The following is a 21,046-nucleotide window of genomic DNA, read 5'->3' on the forward strand; positions in this document are numbered from 1 at the left end:
TGGATTATTTCTTTTAACCTTCACGAGCAATGTTCTCCAAGTTTTCAGTTGTGAGATCCTATTTCTGAAGCTGGGCTTGCAGATCCATTGGGACTGTTGCTACTATATTAGCCTCCCTGTTGCGGTACTGTTGGAGACCAGCCCAGGGTTGGCTGTGGAGTTCTCTAGGCTTATGATCTGGAGGACTTCAACTTGTCATCTTTGGGGATACCCTCAAAGCATCTCAGGAGTTCATGACCACTAGTTCTAGACAGACCATTTTAGAAGGCCCTAGGACTGAGCATGTAAACACTGTAACTAGACACACTGCACTGGTTGCCGGTTTGCTCTTGATCCAATTCAAGGTGCTGGTTATCATCTTTAAAGTCCTTCATATCATGGGACCAAATTCTGTCTCATCTCAATGGGATTGGCCCACTGCACTCCCTATGGCAGAAGGGGAATGTGCAGACCCAATCAGTCAAGGAATGTCAGCTGGCAGGTTCTAGGAGAACAGCCTTTACTTTCATGGCCTCTGACCTTTGGAACATCTTGCTACTGGAGGTGAGATACAGCTCCACCCTCTTAGCCTTCTGTAAGAGCCTCAAAATCCGGCTCTGCCAATTGGCTTGGGGTTGTGAGGGGGCATTTTACCCTGGAAGTGGCTGGTAGAATTTAAGAGAGATATCCCACCTCTGAAACATGAGTGTACCTAGTTCATAGTTTTATCTAATTCTTGTTAATTTAAATGTTTTATTATTTTTGTTTTTGTAGCCCAGAGTTGCTTTGGATAGTGAGATGGGTGGTAATACATAAATAAATGAATAATAATAAATACAATTATAATCTAATACTACATAAACTAGACTGAGAACTTAATGTACGTAGAATGAACATAAATATTTTGGACATACTGTATAATGCAAAAAGAAGAATCATCAGAGAAGATCCAGGTGCCTGGAAACATCAAAGGCGATAGAAAAAGAGGCCAAGAGAAGACAAAATGACTAAATACCATCACTAATGGCACAAACAAAACTTGTGTTCTGCTTGACAGAGAATACTTGTGACCTGATATCCAGGTTAAGAGTTAAGCGCTACTGAACAACAAAAAGATAGGAATCCTTTTTCCCACTGCTAAATTACCTTGTTTCTTTTCTCTTTTCTACCACTTTTCTGTTTCTTCTGCTAGAAAGTCCTTGAATAATAGCAAGCTTTCTTTCATTTTAGTCTTTCAACTCATGAGTAAAGATAATATATTCATTCCAACTGATTTCTCTTTTTCTCAATGGAGTGAGTTAATACTAGGAGACTTTCTACAATAAATTTTGATAATGGTGAGTTCATAAATAAATTCCTGCTTGATTGTTTAGATCAAATATTTTGGTTCAAGTATAAAATCTGAGCAAGGAATTTTATACTTTAAACTGAAATCTAGAGTTTGAAAGTTGGAGAAAAATGATGCTAAGATGTCAGAGGTTAGATATTTGTACTTTTATTTCCATTGGCAGCATTTTTACCTCTCATTTCTAACCTCTGAGAGGCTCAAGGTTAATAAGGTACTCCCAAACCCTTAAATTAGATGATATGGAGTACAAATTGTTTTAATCATTTATCTGACTGAGAATGGTGCCACATAGTTCGGTGCAGAAAAAAGAAAGATACTGTACATTTATGCTAATCTTAGGGCTCTCTTAAATTCTTTAATCCCCTGATGGATATCTACAAAGTTGTTTTATGCATAAAAAGAAAGGGAAAAAAAAGCTCTCTGAGAATGTGATTTTGCGTTACAATGTGGCCCTCTTGCAGCAGAAGCCTGCAAGCTATCAGCTCTCCCAGTGGGAAGCAAAGGGTTGAGTGGTATTGAGAGCAGCTGCTACATAGGGGAAATTTACAAGGGAAGGGAGCAGTTTAAATGTAACTCACTGGAATCAAGGGACAGCAGCCTCGGGTCAGAGGGTAAATTTTAAAAGGAGGCCTCCCATGAGAGTAGAAAGGAGGGGGTATGATTAGTTCAGGAAAGAAAAATGCTTTCCTGATTTATTTTAAAAAATTATTTGATGGTTCTGTCCTGACAAAAATACAAGCAAACACCTGCCACTTCTACTATACCAAAGAGGAGGATGAATGTTACCTTTTAGGAAGATTTTTTTTAAACAATAGATTCTATAATAGCAATAAGTTCAAAGCTACAGATTAGCTGAAGAGCTGTTCACTCCAATCTAAGTTTACTCCCCCAGTCCCAGCAGGTTTGAAATTGCCTTTGGCTATGTCCCCCCCCCACCTTGCTTTTTCAAAACCAATTTGAATAGGAAATGAAATGTGGCTCCTGAGAGACAATGGTTTACTGTAAAGATTTTGCTGCAATGCATGGCATTAAAAATCTGCAAAGATCTATGCAACCAGGCTGTTCTGTGATGAAAAGCTATAAAAAACACCCAGGTGGGCAACTCTATACTAGAGGCTAATTGAAGCAAGCAATAATATTCTTCAATAAAATTCATGAGCATGCTCTTCAGAAAAAGGAAATCTACTTCTAAGCAGCTGAATTCTACTTAACAGTAGAACAAAGAAATTAAGCCCTTGATAATTGTTCTAATAGCTGAAATTATTGACATATGCATTGGCAATCGCAAAGATAAAACATAGTTTAAAAACTTATGCAAAAAACACACACATTTATAGTATTCATTTCATAATTGATTTGATGATTGTTGATTTTTTTCTCCATGTGAATAATTTGCTAATGTAAGTAGCTGCACACACATCCTTAAAGAGAACAAAAAATAAACCAAAATCTATACAGATTAAATTGTGGGGAGCTCTTAGAAACCTTAGAAGTGATATACTGCCTCACCTACACAATTGTACTTAAAGGAAACCTGGCCATAAATACTGACAAATCATATTTTTTTCCTGAAAAATGTGCTCTCCTGGTGACAAGGTTAATAACATTTGAGCAGCCTCTCACTCTGACCTGTCTCTCCACATATTCTGGCTTTAATGCACTTGCATGATTTCACCCTGCCCCCCCCTCCAAGAAAAGGATGGGAAGGAAAGTGGCCTCCACCTCCAGTTATTTTCTATATGGTTGAATTCCCTGGTGCCAGGTTCAGTGCCTTCCTACAGAATGGAATGCATTAAATGTTCCATGTGCAAATCCCAAGAGGGATGGAACAGTTCATTTACTAAAAGTTAGGGGGAAATTACAGCTAAATCACAGCCATACCCTCTTCTGGACTTCTTGAAGAACATTTCATTCTTTCTATATTGTTATTTTTCTTATGAATTCAAAGTCTTTATATTCAATTTTGGGAATTTTTCTAATAGAAGAAGGAACAATGTTTATTCTTGATAAGGGGCAAAACATAAGTTTGGGCAACTTAAAGAAAGGTATCACTAAATATTCTATAAAACAAAACAAAAAATTAAACAATAAAAAAAATCTTTTCACAAAAGAAACTAGAAAACAGTGAAAAGATTTCTAGCCTAGGCTTCTCCTTCATATCTTAACTTTTCTACTTAATTCAGGCTCTGAATTAATTTGAAGAGGCACATAAGATTATCACCTTGATGAGAAAAGAAACTTGGACTTGCAGATTTGCTTTCTTACGAAAAAGATTAAACCACAGATATTTTAATAATCTCATCTGAAAAGATTTATCTTCAGGACAGTCAAAATATATGCTAAAAGCTAACTATTCTTAATCAATGATGAATATTGTTATTTATCATCTTAATGTGAATTCTTTAAAATCTGTAATTTGAAATGTGATGGCTCTAGCAAAATATATATATGAGGAAAATGACAAGTTATATATTGTTGATATTTTTAAAAAGTTCTAATATTCACTTTTGCTATATACTGCTTATCCTAAAATCTTACCTTTCTGGAGATTGTGGAAACATTTATACCAAATCTTTGAGCTCTTTCCTTTAATTTGTCCATATTTACCTAGAAAAGCAACAGAAAACAGGTATATTTACCGTATTTTCCCGAAAATAAGACAGGGTCTTATTATTTTTGAGGTGCAGGAGGCAGCAAGTGTGGTCACCTCATGGCTGCTGCTGTGTTGCAATATTTTCGAGGAGGGCTTATTTTAGCGCATGCGCTCAAAAGCCCGATTGGACTTATTATCTGGGGAGGTCTTATTTTCAGAGAAACAGGGTATATAAATTTAAAGATTTCAAAATTATAAATGCTGAAATTATGCCAGTATGAATAAATTTGTTGAAACTTAATAAAACATCACTTTTTGTACTAAAATTGCAATAATCTTTGAACATATTATGGAATTAATTAAAATGGCATCCACAGAACCAGTGGCTTACTGCAAATCACTTCTGAGAAAACTTCCAGGTATTATTTTAGTAGATCAATTAGTACCAATTATTTTTGTTTTCAATAATGCATGGATGGGAAAAGTGGAATCCACTATTTTCAACTCAATACTCTGTCTAGCACTCTCTGTACATTTACCAATCAAGCTCCTTAACATGGAAGTAACTAAACTATCAAGAAGATGCAAATATTTTCAACATATAACAGTATTATAGGCTTTGATTAGATGTTAATTATAAGAAAGAAGCTTTCACTCTAAATTTAAGATGAACATTTCAATTTGTTTTTAAAGCATACGAGGAAACAATTTTTTGCTCTAAAGATAGATCATCCTTTTCTGTTAGCATAATCCTAATGGAAAGGCAGTATATTGTTGTTAGGCTTGAAATCTTTGAAGTAGTGCAAGGCTTAACAATAGCACTAAGACTTATATACCGCCTCTCTAAATGGTTTGCAGAGTCAACATAAAGTCCCCAACAATCTGGGTCCTCATTTTACCAACCTTGGTAGGATGGAAGGCTAAATAAATCTTGAGCTGGTGAGAATCGAACTGCCGACAACCGGCAATCCGCCTAAGTCACCTGCAGTTCTGCATTCTAACCACTGCGCCACCACGACTCTTAGGAAAGTTAGCAGCAATATACACTTCTTGGAAAATTGCCAAGATGGGGGAAAAGACTCAAAAGTTTCATATTACCTACTTTTGTAATCCTACAGATACCTTTGGAATGATAACTGCCACATGAAGATAGGTATAATATATTGCTGCTTTTTTTTAAAGGATCACTTAAAGCAATGGTTTTCCTTCAGTGTAAAATCTTATGTTTGCTTTAGTTTACACAAAGTCAGGAAGTGTGGCACAATGGTTAAAGGTATTATTCTGGGGATACCTACGTATTTTTCGGAGTATAAGACGCTATTTTCCTCAAAAAAGACGCTGTAAATCTGGCTGCGTCTTATACACCAAATGCCCCATTTTTGCCTCCCGAAGCCCCACCCCCTTCATCAAAATGGTCGTGCATACCCTTATGGAGGCTTTCAGAGAGTTCCTGGTGGCTGGGGAGGGCAGAAATGAGCAGAAAATGGGCCATTTCCACCCCCAGCCCCCAGCAGCACTCTATAAGCCTCCATAAGGCTATGCATGCAATTTTTTTGATGAAAAACCAGCCCATTTTTGTGAAAAATGGGCCGGTTTTTGCTTTTTTTTGCCCCCCTCCAGGAGCACTCTGCAAGCCCCCCCAAGGCTATTCATGCCTTCTTTTTTTTTTGGAAAAAAAAAACAGGCTGTTTTGGGGAATGTTTGCAGAGTGCAAAAACTTTTTTTTTCTTTTTGGAAAGCTTTTTAACTGATTGATGAGAATTACATTGATCAAATGCTGTGCCAGCAGAAACAAAGTCTTAGGTGCTGCAGATTGTCAGCGATTTCCTTCTCCAACATGGATAAATACACCTGGAAACATCTACCTACCTACCTACCTACTCTCTCTCCCCCTACCTACCTATTGTATTTTTCTCTCTCTCTCTACAACTTTATCTACCTACCTACCTACCTTCTCTCTCTCTCTCCCTACCTACCTACTGTATTTCTCTCTCTCTTTCTCTCCCTCTCTATCCCTCTATCTACCTACCTACTTTTTTTAAAAAAATGCCTCTTTAAAACCTTGGTGCGTCTTATATTCTGGTGCATCTTATACTCCGAAAAATACGGTAGTTTTGAGTCCATTTTCACCTTGCTTGCTAACTTTGGAACAGTATTCTTTCAGTTATACTATTTCAACAGTTGTTGGGGGGAGGGGAATCAGAAGGCTTAATCTACACTTAGCCTTGAAGATGAAAGGTAGGATATAAACCAAATGATCCACTGATAATAATGAACCAAGTTTAACAGAGATGAATACTGTATGCATACATTTTATATTTATTTTGACTGGAAAGGAACACTAAGAGATTAAAACAAATGCTTTGCAGGACTGATTTTTGAAGGAAGAGAGATGTATAAAATCAGGAGGTGAAGAGGAATGCTTAGAAAAAATACAAAAATAAAACTTTTGGGTAGTGAGGAAGGAACTGTTAGAAAAATGAATGGCATACCAAAATATATTTCCTGCAACTAAGAAAAAGGCGATACAAGGTCCATGGTTTGATTATGGTTTTAGAGGATATTATTAAGACAATAATTTAAAACAGGTGAATACTGAGAGAAAATAATTATTTAAGCAACAGTTTTTTAAAAATATAAACAAAATCAGTAAGTTGCAGAGGCACCTAAAATAGTGCTACAGTTGAGGACAATGTTATACTAAGTCCAACAGATTTGATTATCAGATTGAGTTAATAAATATTATAGTCTATGTCAAGTTGCTTTAATGAAGTATCATGTAAAACCATGCCAACTATTTGAGGAAACAAAACATCTACTTACTGGAGTCTTACTTTCTGTGTTCAGACCTGAAACAACAACAAAAAAACATTTTAAATCCAAAATATGGCTCCTTTCATTTGCTTAACTAAATCAGAATCTATCACTTTTATTTAATAATGTTGATATACTGAATGTTCAACCCTGGTTTTGCAAGAACTCAATATTAATACTTCAATCCCCTTAGATCATAAAAGTTTCTCTTCCTTTTCCCTGCCAGCTGGCCTAGGTTTGAGAGGCAACTACTTGTTAGGGCAACTTAACAATATCAGATTCATTCCATATACAAATATGATCAGTCTTTCTTTATATACAACTAGCTACAGCAATCCCCGTAAAATTAATATTACTAAATGTCTTTTATTTTTCTTCCATTCAATTCTGTCAATTCTTGGAGACTGCCTGGACAAGTCCTTGCAATTTTGTTGGTAGTGGTTTTCAGAAATTGTTTCCCACTGCCTCCTTCCCATCTGCTGAGATGGGACTAGAATCATGGTCCACCCCACTGGCCTTGTTTCTAGTATGATGCCTTAACCATTACAATAAAAGGTGTACTTTCCAGCAAAAGATTTTAGCGCTCAATCTAATAATGGCTAAGATTTTTTGGAAATTTGGCTCACTAATTCACTCTCCCAATTTCCTGACTCAATAATTATGGGCTGGCGACTTTAATGCCTGGATGGGATCTAATGACATGGCTCTTCTAAAAAGGCATAATGCCAACTATTCCGTAATCAGGAAGAGTTTACAGAAATCCATAGACCTTTCCATTAGCATGAGGGGTGGGAGACGGGGTGGAGACTGTTTTTGTTAACAATCAAATTTATTTTATTCCTGGGGATGATTTTGAGAACAAGTTCACCTTTTGGGAATCTTGAGAAGTATCTTCTTTTGATTAGATGCAGAGTGGCTATATACCAAGATTTTAGTGTACTTTTTCATTCAGGGGGTGATCACCTACCATTACTATTTCTTTTCATTTCTGTAGGAATTAAGCAGAGCCACTTGCAATATGTTAACATATTACCTTCCAAAGGCAGGTATCTTAGATTGGTATGAGCAAATAAATTGGCTGTGTCAGTTTTTCAATGCCTGACAAACTATCCATCTGAAGCAGTCACTATGAATGATCATGTGGAAATTGTCTCAATTTTTGCGATACTTTTTATTAGTTCTCAAAAGTAAGATGCTGGAACTACAAATGACCAATAGCAGCAATGGTACACTGGAATATCTGCAAGAAATACCATTTGCCTGCAAGCAAGAATTGGTGGGACCACAATATAGACAAAGTAATAGAAAATGAAGAATCTGAAGTGTTCTGTGACTTTAGAATTCAGACAAGCACCTGCCACATAACACCTCAGAATTAATAACTATAGATAAGAAAAAAAAAGTCCAGATAGTGGATGTGGCAGTACCTGGAGACGGCATAACAGAAGAAAAAGAATTATAGAAAATTACAAAATACAAAGACCTACAAATAAGAATGATTGAGGCATAAGAAAGCAAAGGTGGTACCAACCGGATACCTTGGGTGAAATACCAAAACATCTGGAGCACATCAACACTATTAGCGTGGATAAAATCACCATCAATGAAATTGCAAAAGGCAGCTTTACCTGGAACAGATTTCATCCTATGATGATACCTTTAACACCATCAAACAACATTTGCCTATTCCACCACGTCTTTTGGAAAGACTGGATAGGTAGATAAAAATGTCAAATCCAGTCTAAACATCTGGCTGACTGGCAACCGACCATAATAATATATATATTAAATCTCATAGTCACATACCTTTAGTTGAAACTGCAGGCATACCAAACCTATGGAGAGGGAAATAGTCCTATTGGCAGCTGTAATGTTTAAGTTTGAAGCCACACACACAATAGAGTAGTTTGAACAGCAGAACTGTGAATACTGTATTTTTCAGAGTATAAGATGCACCCTTCCCCCCCCAAAAAAGAGGGTGAAAATCTGGGTGCGTCTTATACACTGAATACAGCATTTTTGGTCTCCCAAAATCCCGCCTCCTTTGCAAAAGTGAAAGTGTAGAGGGTTTGGGTGTCCTGCAAAGTGCTCCTGGGGGCTGGGGAGGGCAAAAATGAGCAAAAAACGGGCTGTTTTTGCTCATTTTGCCCCCCCCCCCAGGCCCCAGGAGCACTGTACAAGCCTCTCAAAGCCTATGCATGCCGTGGGCTTTTTTGCAAAAAAGGGCCAATTTTCACAAAAAATGGGCAATTATTTGCTCACACCCCCCCTCCTGCGCCTGCAGGAGCACTTTGCAGGCCTCTCAAACTCTCTGCATGCCCTGTTTTTCACAAAAAATGAGGCTTGCAGAGGGTTTGGGAGGCCTGCAGAGTGCAAAAACTTTAAAAAAAAATTTACCTCTTCAAAATCTTGGTGCATCTTATACTCTAAAAATATGGTAATTTGAAAATAGAGCAAAGCCCTTCCTGGCATATAAAACTGGTCTTGATCAGAAGAGTAAGAAAAAGTGAATACAGGTTCCAGCTTTACTATTTCTCTACCAACTGAATGAATAGCCTACAACAAGAGCCAAGGTGGCGCAGTGGTTAAATGCAGCACTGCAGGCTACTGCTAGATCAGCAGGTTAGCGGTTCAAATCTCACCGGCTCAGGGTTGACTCAGCCTTCCATCCTTCCGAGGTGGGTAAAATGAGGACCCAGATTGTTGGGGGCAATATGCTGACTCTCTGTAAACCGCTTAGAGAGGCCTGAAAGGCCTATGAAGCGGTATATAAGTCTACTGCTATTGCTATTGCTATTGCTATTGATGGTGAAACGTTTTCGCCTCAGGTGCCAAAAGTATGTCCGTGCACGGTATTGCGCCTGCTTGCATGTCCACCCCCATAATTAAATGCCTGCGCCATGACCCCTGTGCACGTGACAACCCCCTCCACTGCCCTGCGAATGTGCGCATGGCTTCCTTTGGGAACCGACTTCTAGGTTGCCAGCTGATTTTTGGGCGTTCTTCTCCCTCTGGAGATTCCCTGAAGTCTCCGGAGGGCAAAAAATAGCCCAACACGCAAACCAGAAGTCCGTTCCCGAACTTACGGTTTGCACATTGGGCGTTTTTTTGTCTCCGCGAGCTGACAGGGCAATGCCTCGCATGCCCTCAGAAATGGCTCCATGTGCTACACGTGCCATAGGTTCGCCATCACGGGCCTACAATATACTTAGAAAACTATATCTTGCTTTTTCATTCATTTTACTGATAGAATCCTTAAAATTCTTTGTATATCTCAAAATCCAGGACATTTAAGATATATAATGCATGCTATCCTGTCAGGTGGAGACAGAATAAGGTAAACTTTCAATACTAAATATTTGTTACGATTTTAATTTTTTGCAATCTTTCATCTTTGGCACTGATAACAGCACAAATCAAAGTATAGAATATTATATAATCCACAAAAAAGAATTTTAGTAATTTAGTAATACTTTAACATTTGTTAGAAATTAAAGCTGCACTTCAGTGCAGCGTACTGTTCCTACATTTTAAAGTAATTTGGCTTTTTTTTTTTTTTTTAAGAAACGCTTCCTGCACTGAATAACAATGAGAGAAATACCTACTCTGTCTCATCTACATCTTCCATAATACTCTTCTGGACACCTCATCTTGTGTTTCATCTTTACTTAATTAATAAACCCATTTCTTAATTAGATGTGAAAGTCTGGCTCAAATTCACATCATTCCCAGATCACATAGCAAGTAATCAGTAACTGGAATTAAGAGCCCAGAATAACCAGACACTATAGGCTCAAACTCCCTACTCCTAATAAAAGGATCAGAACCAATAATTTCAAAAGTTGTTCATTGGAAAGGAAAATGTTATTTATGAGACGTTTTGATATTACACAAGTATCCCTTCAATATAATAGGTATCCACAATTCAAATTCCAGAAGTTCTTAGTTGAAGTTACCCCAATTAAGAGGGTAATAGTTAGAGGATGCACCCAGAATACACTTCTATTTGTATGACTAAACAGCTGTAGGAAACAATAATAATCAAATATACACTTACCGAGCTGCTCGTGCAGCTTTCTTACTTTCCAAGCTCACAGGAACATTGAACCTTTCTGCTCGCTTCTGCATTCTCTAAGATTAAAAATAAAATACACACAATTTAACATAGCCAACACAGAAATGCATTTAATTTTGTTGCTTATTTAGTGCATTTTGGTACATTTCAAATTTTCATTACTAGTGCTGTCTTGGATATTCTGAGTTTTGGAAAACAAGATGTAATAGAAGCAGTAAAGGAGGATGTACTATTTACATACATTTTTCTGAAAGGCTGAATATTATTTAACTATGATATTACCACACCTACCTGGGCTTAGGTATTAAATCAATTAAACTGAAAAGTAATTAAATGGTGAATGCAGCAAATTCCTGGTTTGGCCCAATTCAAACAGATTATCTCTTACATGTTTACAGCAAAAGAGACAACACTAGTAGATAAAGGGCAAGAAGCAAACCCGAAGTAGATGCCAGGAAGGGTGAGGCTTGCCCTTTGAAAATATAAATACAATTCCTCTTTTTTTACTTTGAGAGAATGGTCAGCAGATTCTAACAGTGAAGAAGTCTAACTGTTTCAGAAAAGCTGAAAGGCAAGGTAGAAAGCAGAATAAACTAACATTGAAGGGAAGCATGAAGTTCAAGAAATTCCATCAGAAGAATCTGTTCAATCCAATGGTTTTGTCAGAAGCCTAAAACATAGGTCAGAAAATGACAAGCAAAACAACATGCATCAGGCTGAACAAAAGGGATGGAGTTTATATTAGATTTGTCAATTTAAGGCAGAGAACCCATGAATAAAAACATTCTAAGGTCCTGCCCTCCCCCACTTTTAAAGGGGAAGGTGGGTTATTCTTTGATATAATGGGAAAATTACAATTGAAGCTAAGAATGAAGAATCATCAACAAATCCTCCAGGCAACCTGACCATAACATGCAGAAATTAGGAGCAGCAAAATGGAGGCTTGCTTGGAATTTTTTTCTTTCTTATCAGTAGACAAAACTATTACTTTGACTAGAAAGTAATAACTAACTCAGTGAATTGGATCCAGTAGAAAACTAATACCCAAGACAGTGTGCATAGCAGAGGTGTTACATGTGCCACTCTAGGGATGCCCAAAACTGCTTGTGCCAGTGTATTCTGCACCAGTTGCACTTTCCAGATACTCTTCAATATAGAGCTCATTGAATGGTCCATCTGAAAAATGCACATGGATGACTGAAAGAACAGCTTGTCGATCCAGAAAGGGGAGTAACTAGTGCACAAGCCAAAGTTGAGCAAAAGCTCTCCTAGCCACAATTGCCACCTGCTCCTCAAGCAGAAGTTGTGGATCTAGGAGGATTCTCCCAGATTATGGGTCAATGTTACCCCATCAACGACCAAAGATGGTAAACCCCAAAATACAGACAATCAACCTACTTATAGCTGCTTTGTCTTACCAGGATTAAGTTGAAACCTAATCCCCCATCCAGGACCCCACAGCCTCCAAACACCAAGAAAGGACGCCCATAGCATTGCTTACTTCACTTGAAATGGAGCTCTACATCTGGGGATCATCTGCATACCTCATCCTATTGCAACAGATGATCTAACTTAGAGCCTTCTTGTAGATGTTAAAAAAGAGTGGAGATAGTACCAAATCTTATGGTATCCCTCAAAGCAGGGTTTGTGGGTTGGACCTCTTGCGCCCTATCACTGAGTGGAGCTGGTACAGGAGAGTTGTGAACCAGTGTAAAAATTGTGCCACCAACCCCCAGCTCCTGGAGTCAACCAAAAGGGTATCTTAGTCAATGGTATCAAATGCCACTGAAAGGTCAAGAACAGCGAGGATGGATGTACTACCCACATCCTGCTCCTGTTAGATGTATGTTTGTTTGTTTGTTTGTTTGATTTATATGACACCCTTCTCCCAAAGGACTCAGGACGGTGTACAACATTAAAAAAAACACATATTACAAAAGTTTAAAAAAAATTGGATAGAGTATCCAAAAACCCAATTAAGATTAACAATAACATTTAAAAAATTAGATTAAAATTAACAATAATCAATCATTTATTTTATTTTGTTCAGGCCAGGCCAGCTTGCTGGAAAAGCCAACTTTTTAGGGGCATCGGAAGGATCAAAGGTCGGGGATTATACAAAGCTCCGGGGGCAGCTCATTCCAGAGGGAAGGCGTTCCCACAGAGAAGGCTCTTCCCCTGGGGGTCACTAGCCGACACTGTCTGGCTGACGGCACCCTGAGGAGGCCAACTTTGTGGGATCGTACTGGATGGTGGGAGGCTACCGGTGGCAGTAGGCGGTCTCGCAGGTATCCTGGGCCTAAGCCATGGAGTGCTTTAAAGGTCATAATTATTACCTTGAATCGCACCCGGATCATCTGCATACCAATAATACCTCATCCTATTGCAACAGATGATCTAACTTAGATCCTTCTTGTAGATGTTAAAAAAGAGTGGAGGCAACCAGTGCAGGCCGCCTAAAAGGAGCGTAACATGGGAGCACCTAGGTACCCCCATGATAACCCGCACAGCTGCATTCTGGACCAGTTGAAGCCTCCGGGTGCTCTTCAAGAGCAGCCCCATGTAGAGAGCTTTACAGTAATCCAGGCGAGAAAGGACGAGGGCATGAGTGACTGTGCACAGAGCATCCCGATCCAGGAAGGGGCGCAACTGACATACCAGGCGAACCTGGTAAAAGCCCCCCCTGGTCACGGCTGTCAGGTATTCTTCTAAACTAAGCCGCGTATCCAGGAGGTCTCCCAGATTGCAGGCCCTCTCTAAGGGGGCTAAAATTTCTCCCCCTATCATCAAAGATGGAACATGATGCACAAATCGGGATGACGGAAACCACAGCCACTCAGTCTTGGAGGGATTGAGCTTGAGCCTGTTCCTCCCCATCCAGATCCACACAGCATCCAGGTATCGGGACAGAAATATCCCCTAAATCTAGATCATTCATCCACTGCCCAGAGACAAAAATCAGGTCGAGCGTGTGTCCCCCATTATGGGTGGGGTCTTGAATTAACTGAGTTAGGTCCATAGCCGTCATGAAAGCAATGAACTCCCGAGCTGACTCGGATGTCTCGCCAATGGAAGGCAGATTGAAATTCCCCAGGATCATAGGCCTGGGGAAATCAACCAATGTCATCCAAAAGTGTCACTAATGTTGTTTGCATCCTGTATCTGGGCTTGAAACCTGACTAGAAGAGGTCCACATTAATCTGTTTTATCCAGGATCCCCTGGAGCTACAGTGCAATCACCTCCCCCTCAGTCAGCACTCCTTCCCTTCTCTTCTCTTCCCGGTCTTGGAAATGTATATCAGGTTGGCAAGATCACAGATAAGCGGTGTTTTATTATTGACCAAGCTGGCATTAAGCAGTAGCAGTAGCCGAAAGCCAGGGCCTCAGTAGGCCTACTGACCAGGAGGTATATTACAGGAGGTAGGAATTTTCAGGATGCTTTGGATGGGAAGATCTCTCTTCAGATAAATAGTCCTAAAGATTTAAAAGGCTCCAAGTCATATAGAGCTTCTCAGGTTAAAAGCAGCAACGTAGGCGGAAAAGGTGAAAATCTATATCTTCCAGAGTTTTTTGTAGCTGATGTCCCACCAAAAGGTCAAGAACTATCCAAAAGGGGAAAGTTGGAAATGGCTTAAAATGACTGAATGCAGGACTGACTGTTTAAAGGAGTTACAGCAGTGTCTTTTTCAAAGACTGCAGCATCTCCTCCTTACATAACGAAGCATTCACCAGTTTCCACCATGACTGCTATACTCACTTCCTTGAGGGAAGGAAGAGATACAAATCTAATAAATAAAAGTTAACAGTCAGAAAACCTTTCTGCTTGTTTAAATATACCACATAATCAAGGTAGCAAAACTTGATGGACCAGAAAAATCAATCATTATTGACAGTTAATTATTGCCCTCAAAGCACTATACTAGCACTTGTTTCACTCTCTTCAACAACACTTCTATCAACAGACTCTTTTGAAGAGTCAACTTTTTATAGTACAAAATATCTGCATGCCAGCAACAGCATGTAAGTTGCTATGAAAAGCAGGAACATTTTCTTTCAACAAACTAACACAATAGTACTTCATTCTTGGGTCAAAGTTTCAATGCTATGTATGCAGCATAATATATTGTACACCCCAATCACAAAAGGATGATAAAATGACCATTGGCTTAACTGAAGGGTTGTTTTCTGGATGCTGTGAAGGAGAGTCGAAGCATGGGTTAAATACAGCCAATCTGCCCAGGACTGAATTGAAACTTTAAGCCACGCCTCTGGTGCTGACTATTCTTCAGATTTTTCTCAATGAAGACGTGGAGATTGCGCGCTGAGAAGTTCAAGAACAAAGCCATACAAAGTCTGAGTCACATGTCCAGTTCAAAAGTCTGCAACAAAAGGTGGAGACAGACCCCAGGGTGGGGTTGGACTCTCCTTCGCAGCACCCAGAAAATGACCCTTCAGGTAAGCCAATGGTCATTTTCCTGGGTGCCGCTTAGAGAGTCCAAGCATGGGACATACCCAAACTAAATGTCACTAGGGTGGGAAGAAGAAGCCTCCAGGGTCTCTCCGCTTGCATGGATGCCCTGAAGAACTTGCCTCCCAAATGCCCCCTCCGCAGAAGCAAATTTGTCCAATTTGTCGTTCCGAACAAAAGGAGACAAGGAAGTCCAGGTCGCTGCCCTGCAAATCTCCTCAATCGGTGCCTGGGTGGCCCAGGCTGCCGTGGTGGCGCCGCTTCTGGTGGAATGTGCGGTGATATGGCGTGGCATCGGTGTGGATTGTAGAACGTGGGCCAAGGCAATACAGGCCTGCAATCAACGTCCGATGATAGAAGAGACCTTGTGGCCCTGAGAAGCAGGTTGAAAGGATACAAAAAGCGACTCGGAACATCGGAAGGCAGCTGTGCGTTCAATGTATTTGCGTAATGTCCTGCGAACATCTAGCTTGTGCCATCTCTTTTCTTTAGGATGTTTGTGGTGAGGACAAAAATCTGGGAGGATGACCTCCTGGGCCCGGTGAAACCAGGAGTTGATCTTGGGGATAAATGCTGGATCCAAACGGAGAATCACCCTGTCAGGTTGAATTAGGCATAAGTCCTCTCAAATTGACAGGGCTGCCAATTCAGAAATTCGCCGAGCAGATATGATGGCGATCAAGAAGGCGGTTTTGAACGTCAGATGTCTAAGACTGGCGGACCGGAGTGGCTAATGAGGGCCCGTAAGACTACGTTGAGATCCCAGGATGGGTACCTGTGGACGACCTGGGGCCTTAACAAGTCCCTCCGGGAATAGGGCGGCATATAAATGCAATAAACCTTTAAACCTTTTAAACCTTTAAGTTGGTCACGCCCCGCAGGAAACTACGGATGATGGGGTGACGGATGAGGGACGAGTGTTTGTCCACTGCCAGAATTGTGGACAAGGCAGCTACCTGTCGTCTGAGAGTATTAGGAGCCAGGCCTTGGTCAAGTCCATCCTGTAAATAGTTCAAAATTTGTGGAATCGTGGCTGCAGTCGCCTCAACGCCATGCGCTCTGTACCAGGTGTCAAAGGATTTCCAAGTGTCATCGTATATTCTGGTTGTAGAAGGCCACCTGGATGGTATGAATGACCTTGGTGGAAAGACTAACCAGACTTAGGAGGTCCCTCTCAAGTGCCACACAGCTACTTGTAACCACTGGGGCTCTGGATGTTGAAGCGCCCTCTGGCTGAGAGAGACCTCATGTTGGGGAATCCACCACGGTGGATTGACGGAGAGACTCACCAGGTTCTTCTGGGCCGACAGGATCTTCCGAATCATCCTGGGAAGAAGAGGTAATGGGGGGAATGCGTACAGCAGTCCCGATGGTCATAGACAGTGAAGAGCATTGACCCCCTCGGCTAGCGGGGTGGAAAACCTTGTGAAGAATCTGGGAAGGTGTGTGTTCTCCGGGGTAGCGAACAGGTCGACTAGAGGATGGCCGAACCTCAGACACAATTGATGAAACAGGTCCGGATGCAGGCACCACTCCGAGTGATCCCGGAGATGTGCTCCGCTTGTATTGAGCACAGGTGTTTTTCCACCCACCTTCCCAAGTGCTCGGTCTCCGCCATTAGGGATTTGGAACGAGTGCCTCTCTGGCGGTTTATGTGCGCCTTTGTGGCCACATTGTTCATTAGGATTCTCACATGGTGCCTCCTGATGCCGTCTTGGAAGTGAAGGAGGGCAAGTCTCACCGCTCTCAACTCTAACTAGTTGATGCTGTGTGACGCTTCGGACTCCGACCATCTGCCTTGCGCAATCTGGTTGTGGAAGTGAGCGCAGCAGCCAAAGAGGCTGGCGTCCGTCGTGATAGTGAGACGGTTCGGTTCCTTGAAGAGGGTGCCCTTTTCCAGAGCAGGGGACAACCATCACTGGAAGACCGGAATCAGTTGTTGAGAGTTGCTCTGGTTGGCCCTCTGGTAGGGCAGGAGGAGCCATTGCAGATGTCGGGAATGAAGGCGTGCCCAAGGTACTATCGATAGGCATGAAATCATTTTTCTCAGGAGGGAAAGGACCCATTGGTCTGATGTGATCTGCTCCCATTAGGCATGGTCAGCTGTTAGATGCCCTCCTATGGGAGCCGTTTGCTGATGGTCATTTCTATCGTCTGAAGAGTCTGGAACTGGACCCTCTGCGATAGGGACATTTGGAGAAGGACTGATGGCGGCCTCTGTCACGAAAGGGCTGACGGTCATGAGACCTATCTGTGCCCTGGTTAAAGGAACGTTGGAAGGAACCAGAGGTGGAAGACTGTTCCGTGTTCCAAAAGGGCTGCCTCCTGTGGGACTGGGGCCCCTTGCGATCAGACTTCTTATTGACCGAAGGCATGATCTTCTTTTTGACCTTATTTTCAATGAGGACAGGATCAAGGGCCTCCCCAAACAACTTGCTGCCCTTGAAGGGGGCAAAAGCAAGCTTCCACTTGGAGTGCATATCCGCGTTCCAATGTCTGAGTCATAAAAGGCGTCGAGTGGTGACATTAGAAGCTAGGGGTCGGGATGCAATTTGGCAGCATTTAAGGTGGCATCAGCAGTGTGGCCACAATGATCTTGTTAACATCCTGCCTCAATTTGGTATCCCCGGCCAGAAGCTTAGCAAGAAGCTGCCTTAACCATAGTAGTGCTGCCCTGGACAGGAAGGACGCAGAAGCAGAAGTCTTAATGGCCCAAGCTGCCGCCTGATGAGTTTTATGGCAGGCATTTTCGGCCCTCTTGTCCTCCACCTTCAGCCCCTCTAATAGCTCAGGGGGGAGCCCTGAGAAGGAAGTGAGTGCGGCCACTGGTGCATCCATGGGAGGCAGTTTCAGCAGGTCCTCCAGACTCACATCCACTGTGTACAACTTCTTATCATTACCACTGGGAGTAGCAAGGGTATCAGGCTGTGCCCATTGCTTTTGCACTACATTTAGAAATAATTTTGGAACTGGCACAATTTCCTGTGTTGGTTCTGGCTCCTCAGAGTCCCTCGCTGAGGTCCTCGGGAGCAACCAGGGCAGGGATGCTGGTACCCAAATGGGTCGAGGCCACTGTTCCCTCTAAGGTGCGCGCCTGCGCGGCCGCGCACATGGAAAGAAATCCCCGCGCAGCAGTTTCTAACTGCCGCGCAGAGATTTCTACCAAAGCAAACGTGGGGAAGTCCTTTGCAGGCGGCTAGAACTGGCCGCCCGCAAAGGACCTTCCCAGACTTGTTTTGATGAGCCGCCAGTCCTCTTGCTTCTTCTCCTTCACCGGCAAAGCTCCCGCTGGCGCCTCCGCCCATGGCAGTGGTGCCTCTCCCTCCACGTGGAGCACCTGAGCTGGCTCCCGCGTTATCCCTCCCCCTTCCTCCTCTGCCGTGCTTTTGAGGCCGCGGGAGCTAGTAGGAAAGCGGCGGAGGTGGAGGCGGCGGCAGGGGTAACCCAGAGCCCAGCTGACCATGGATTTGATTCGGCGTAAGTGGGGGCCGAACACATGCTGAGCCGACTTTGCGCAGTGAGGCGGAGTAATTCAACCCCCCCCCAAAGAACGTGTGTGTGTGTGTGTGTGTGTATGTGTGCGAGAGAGAGAGAGAGAGAGAGAGAGAGAGAGAGAATTGGATCAAAATTGGTGGCCAAAGGAGTGGAGGGAGGGAGGGAGGGAAGGAAGGAAGGAAGGAAGGGAGGAAGGAAGCCCTGCCCCCTGTGAAAGAAACTGAAGATGGAGCAGTGAATGAATAAACCATAAAAGCAACAAACAGTTAATGCGTAAGTAAGCTGAGGAGCAAGTTCTCAACTAAGGAAGCAATATAAGAAAGAAATATAAAAAGCTCAATATGCCAAAACACTTATTTTAGTCTTCATTTAATTACTTGTATTGTAGTCTGATGTAACGTCTTTTTAAAGTTAACGTTAGTTAGAAAATATAGGGTACAAAACTTAAATAATAAAAAAATTGTACATTCATTTTGAAAAATAAATGCAATACTTGATTAATTTAATATCTTTATTTAAAATAGTTTTGGCATGGCATATGATTTTATTGACTCAGTTGGAAAATGATGTGGATGTTGTATCTGATTCTGAGGTATATATATTCTTAAGTAACATAACATATAGCATATTGTCCAAACTTGCTAGACTATTTAATTGATCTTACTACTTTAAAGGGGGAGAGTTTCATGATAAATTATTTTATTACATTTATGTTGCATTTATATATTATATTTATTACATTTATATTCCACATTATATATTTGTATTGTTATTTTAGTGTATATTTTCAATTTCGATAGATATTATATTGATATATCAATACTGATTTTAATCATACTAAATAACAATTACTGCTATTATTTATCAGCATTACATATTTACAGTTTTTAATATCGAGTTAGTCGTATTTTAGAATAATAGCGTTATCTTTTAATAGGATAATTGGCAAAATCTAATTCACATGTGATGGGTTGCATTCAAAAGGAATGTGAGAGGACAGGTTGCCTGCAAAATGCCAGGACCCGGAACCCTGTTGGTGCCATGTCTCTCTCTAGCCAGTCTAACAATCTAAAAGCTGAGCAGAGAGCCTTTTTTTTTTCAGGGTGAGCGGAAAAGTATAGTCTTTGAGTGGCACTTTTCATGCCTGGCATTCATCAGGCTGAAACCTCACTAGCAATCGGCGCTTGACGCTTGGTATGTTGCGCAAATGTCCAGCAGACGTGACAGCAGTTCAAACTGTGGCTCTCTTAGGTGCTCAGGCATGAAACTGTGCCGCTCAAACACTATACTTTTCCGCTCACACTGAAAAAAAATTAGAGGGAACATTGGTCGAGGCTTTAGCCTTGTTCAAAATAGTCTTGAAATAAGCATGCTTAAGCAAGCCAGAAAAGGCAGGTTTGTCTGAAACAGCAGCCTCATCCCCGGAGACGTTGGGCTCAAAGCCCGGACTAATGTCCTCCTCCCAGTCCGAATCCTCACTAGACAGAGAGGATTGTGGAGACTGAGGTCACTGGGCCTGAGAAACCTCCTGAGCAGGCTCTGAGGCCAGGGCAGCTGGGTTTTGTGTGGGTGCTTGGCTCGCTGCAACATGCTGGCCTCTATCCCCTGAGAGATGGCCCTGGCAATGACATTCTGCATCTCTATGGATAGGTCTGGTTCCTGATCCTCCAGAGGGCGTACCCTAGATGGGGGCTGAATAGCCGGTTGCTGGGGTGCAAAGGGATCCACCGGGACCAACTCTTCCTCAGGGTCGGAGGGGCATGCAAATAGATCGCCACAGTCGGCCATTGAGGGCCCTGGAAAGCCTGCCATGGCCATGGAAGCCACAGAAGAAAATTCCTGGCCATCATCCTCACTTTCAGACATCACATTCCTTTGTCTAGGTTGGACCTCGGGTGGATGAACCCCAGAGGAAATGGCCTGGAAGACTGGGCCTGTTGTTGTTGGGCCTTGGAAAATTGTTTTTCCAAGGCCTTCTGGGGTCTCAGAGCGCCCTATCTAGGCCCGAACCTTGCTTGGTCCCCTGCCTGGAATAGGGCTTCCTTGCTCTAATTGCCTCCCTGGCTGCCTTGCCAGCTTGTCTGGTACAGGCCCGTCTGGTGGATGGGCCTGACTGTGGCTCCTCAGGGGCCTGTTCTGCCATGGCTAGGTGTGGGAATGCAAAGGCCAAATTTAGGACTTCCCCCCACTCACCACCTTACAGTTGGGAAGGTGCCTTAGCGCTCTAGCGAAGAGACACTGAAGACAGGGAAGGCAAGGCTCAGCAGTCCTTGA

General features: G+C 41.9%; 1 protein-coding gene across 1 annotated transcript in view; it reads right to left on the reverse strand.

The window, feature by feature from the left end:
• Window positions 1–21,046, reverse strand: part of SARNP (SAP domain containing ribonucleoprotein) — a 72,294-nt gene that overhangs the window by 27,728 nt on the left and 23,520 nt on the right. The window contains exons 6-9 of the mRNA XM_087710280.1: window positions 10,792–10,865; window positions 8,541–8,569; window positions 6,744–6,769; window positions 3,866–3,934 (exon numbers count right to left, since the gene is read on the reverse strand). Coding sequence (XP_087566406.1) covers window positions 3,866–3,934; window positions 6,744–6,769; window positions 8,541–8,569; window positions 10,792–10,865 — 198 coding nt within the window. The remainder of the gene's footprint in view (window positions 1–3,865; window positions 3,935–6,743; window positions 6,770–8,540; window positions 8,570–10,791; window positions 10,866–21,046) is intronic.

Source organism: Thamnophis sirtalis, unplaced genomic scaffold, assembly GCF_051295495.1.
Source record: "Thamnophis sirtalis isolate CommonGarterSnake01/CBP01778 unplaced genomic scaffold, rThaSir2_p1.2 scaffold_3, whole genome shotgun sequence".
In the NCBI taxonomy this organism is placed as follows: Eukaryota; Metazoa; Chordata; class Lepidosauria; order Squamata; family Natricidae; genus Thamnophis; species Thamnophis sirtalis.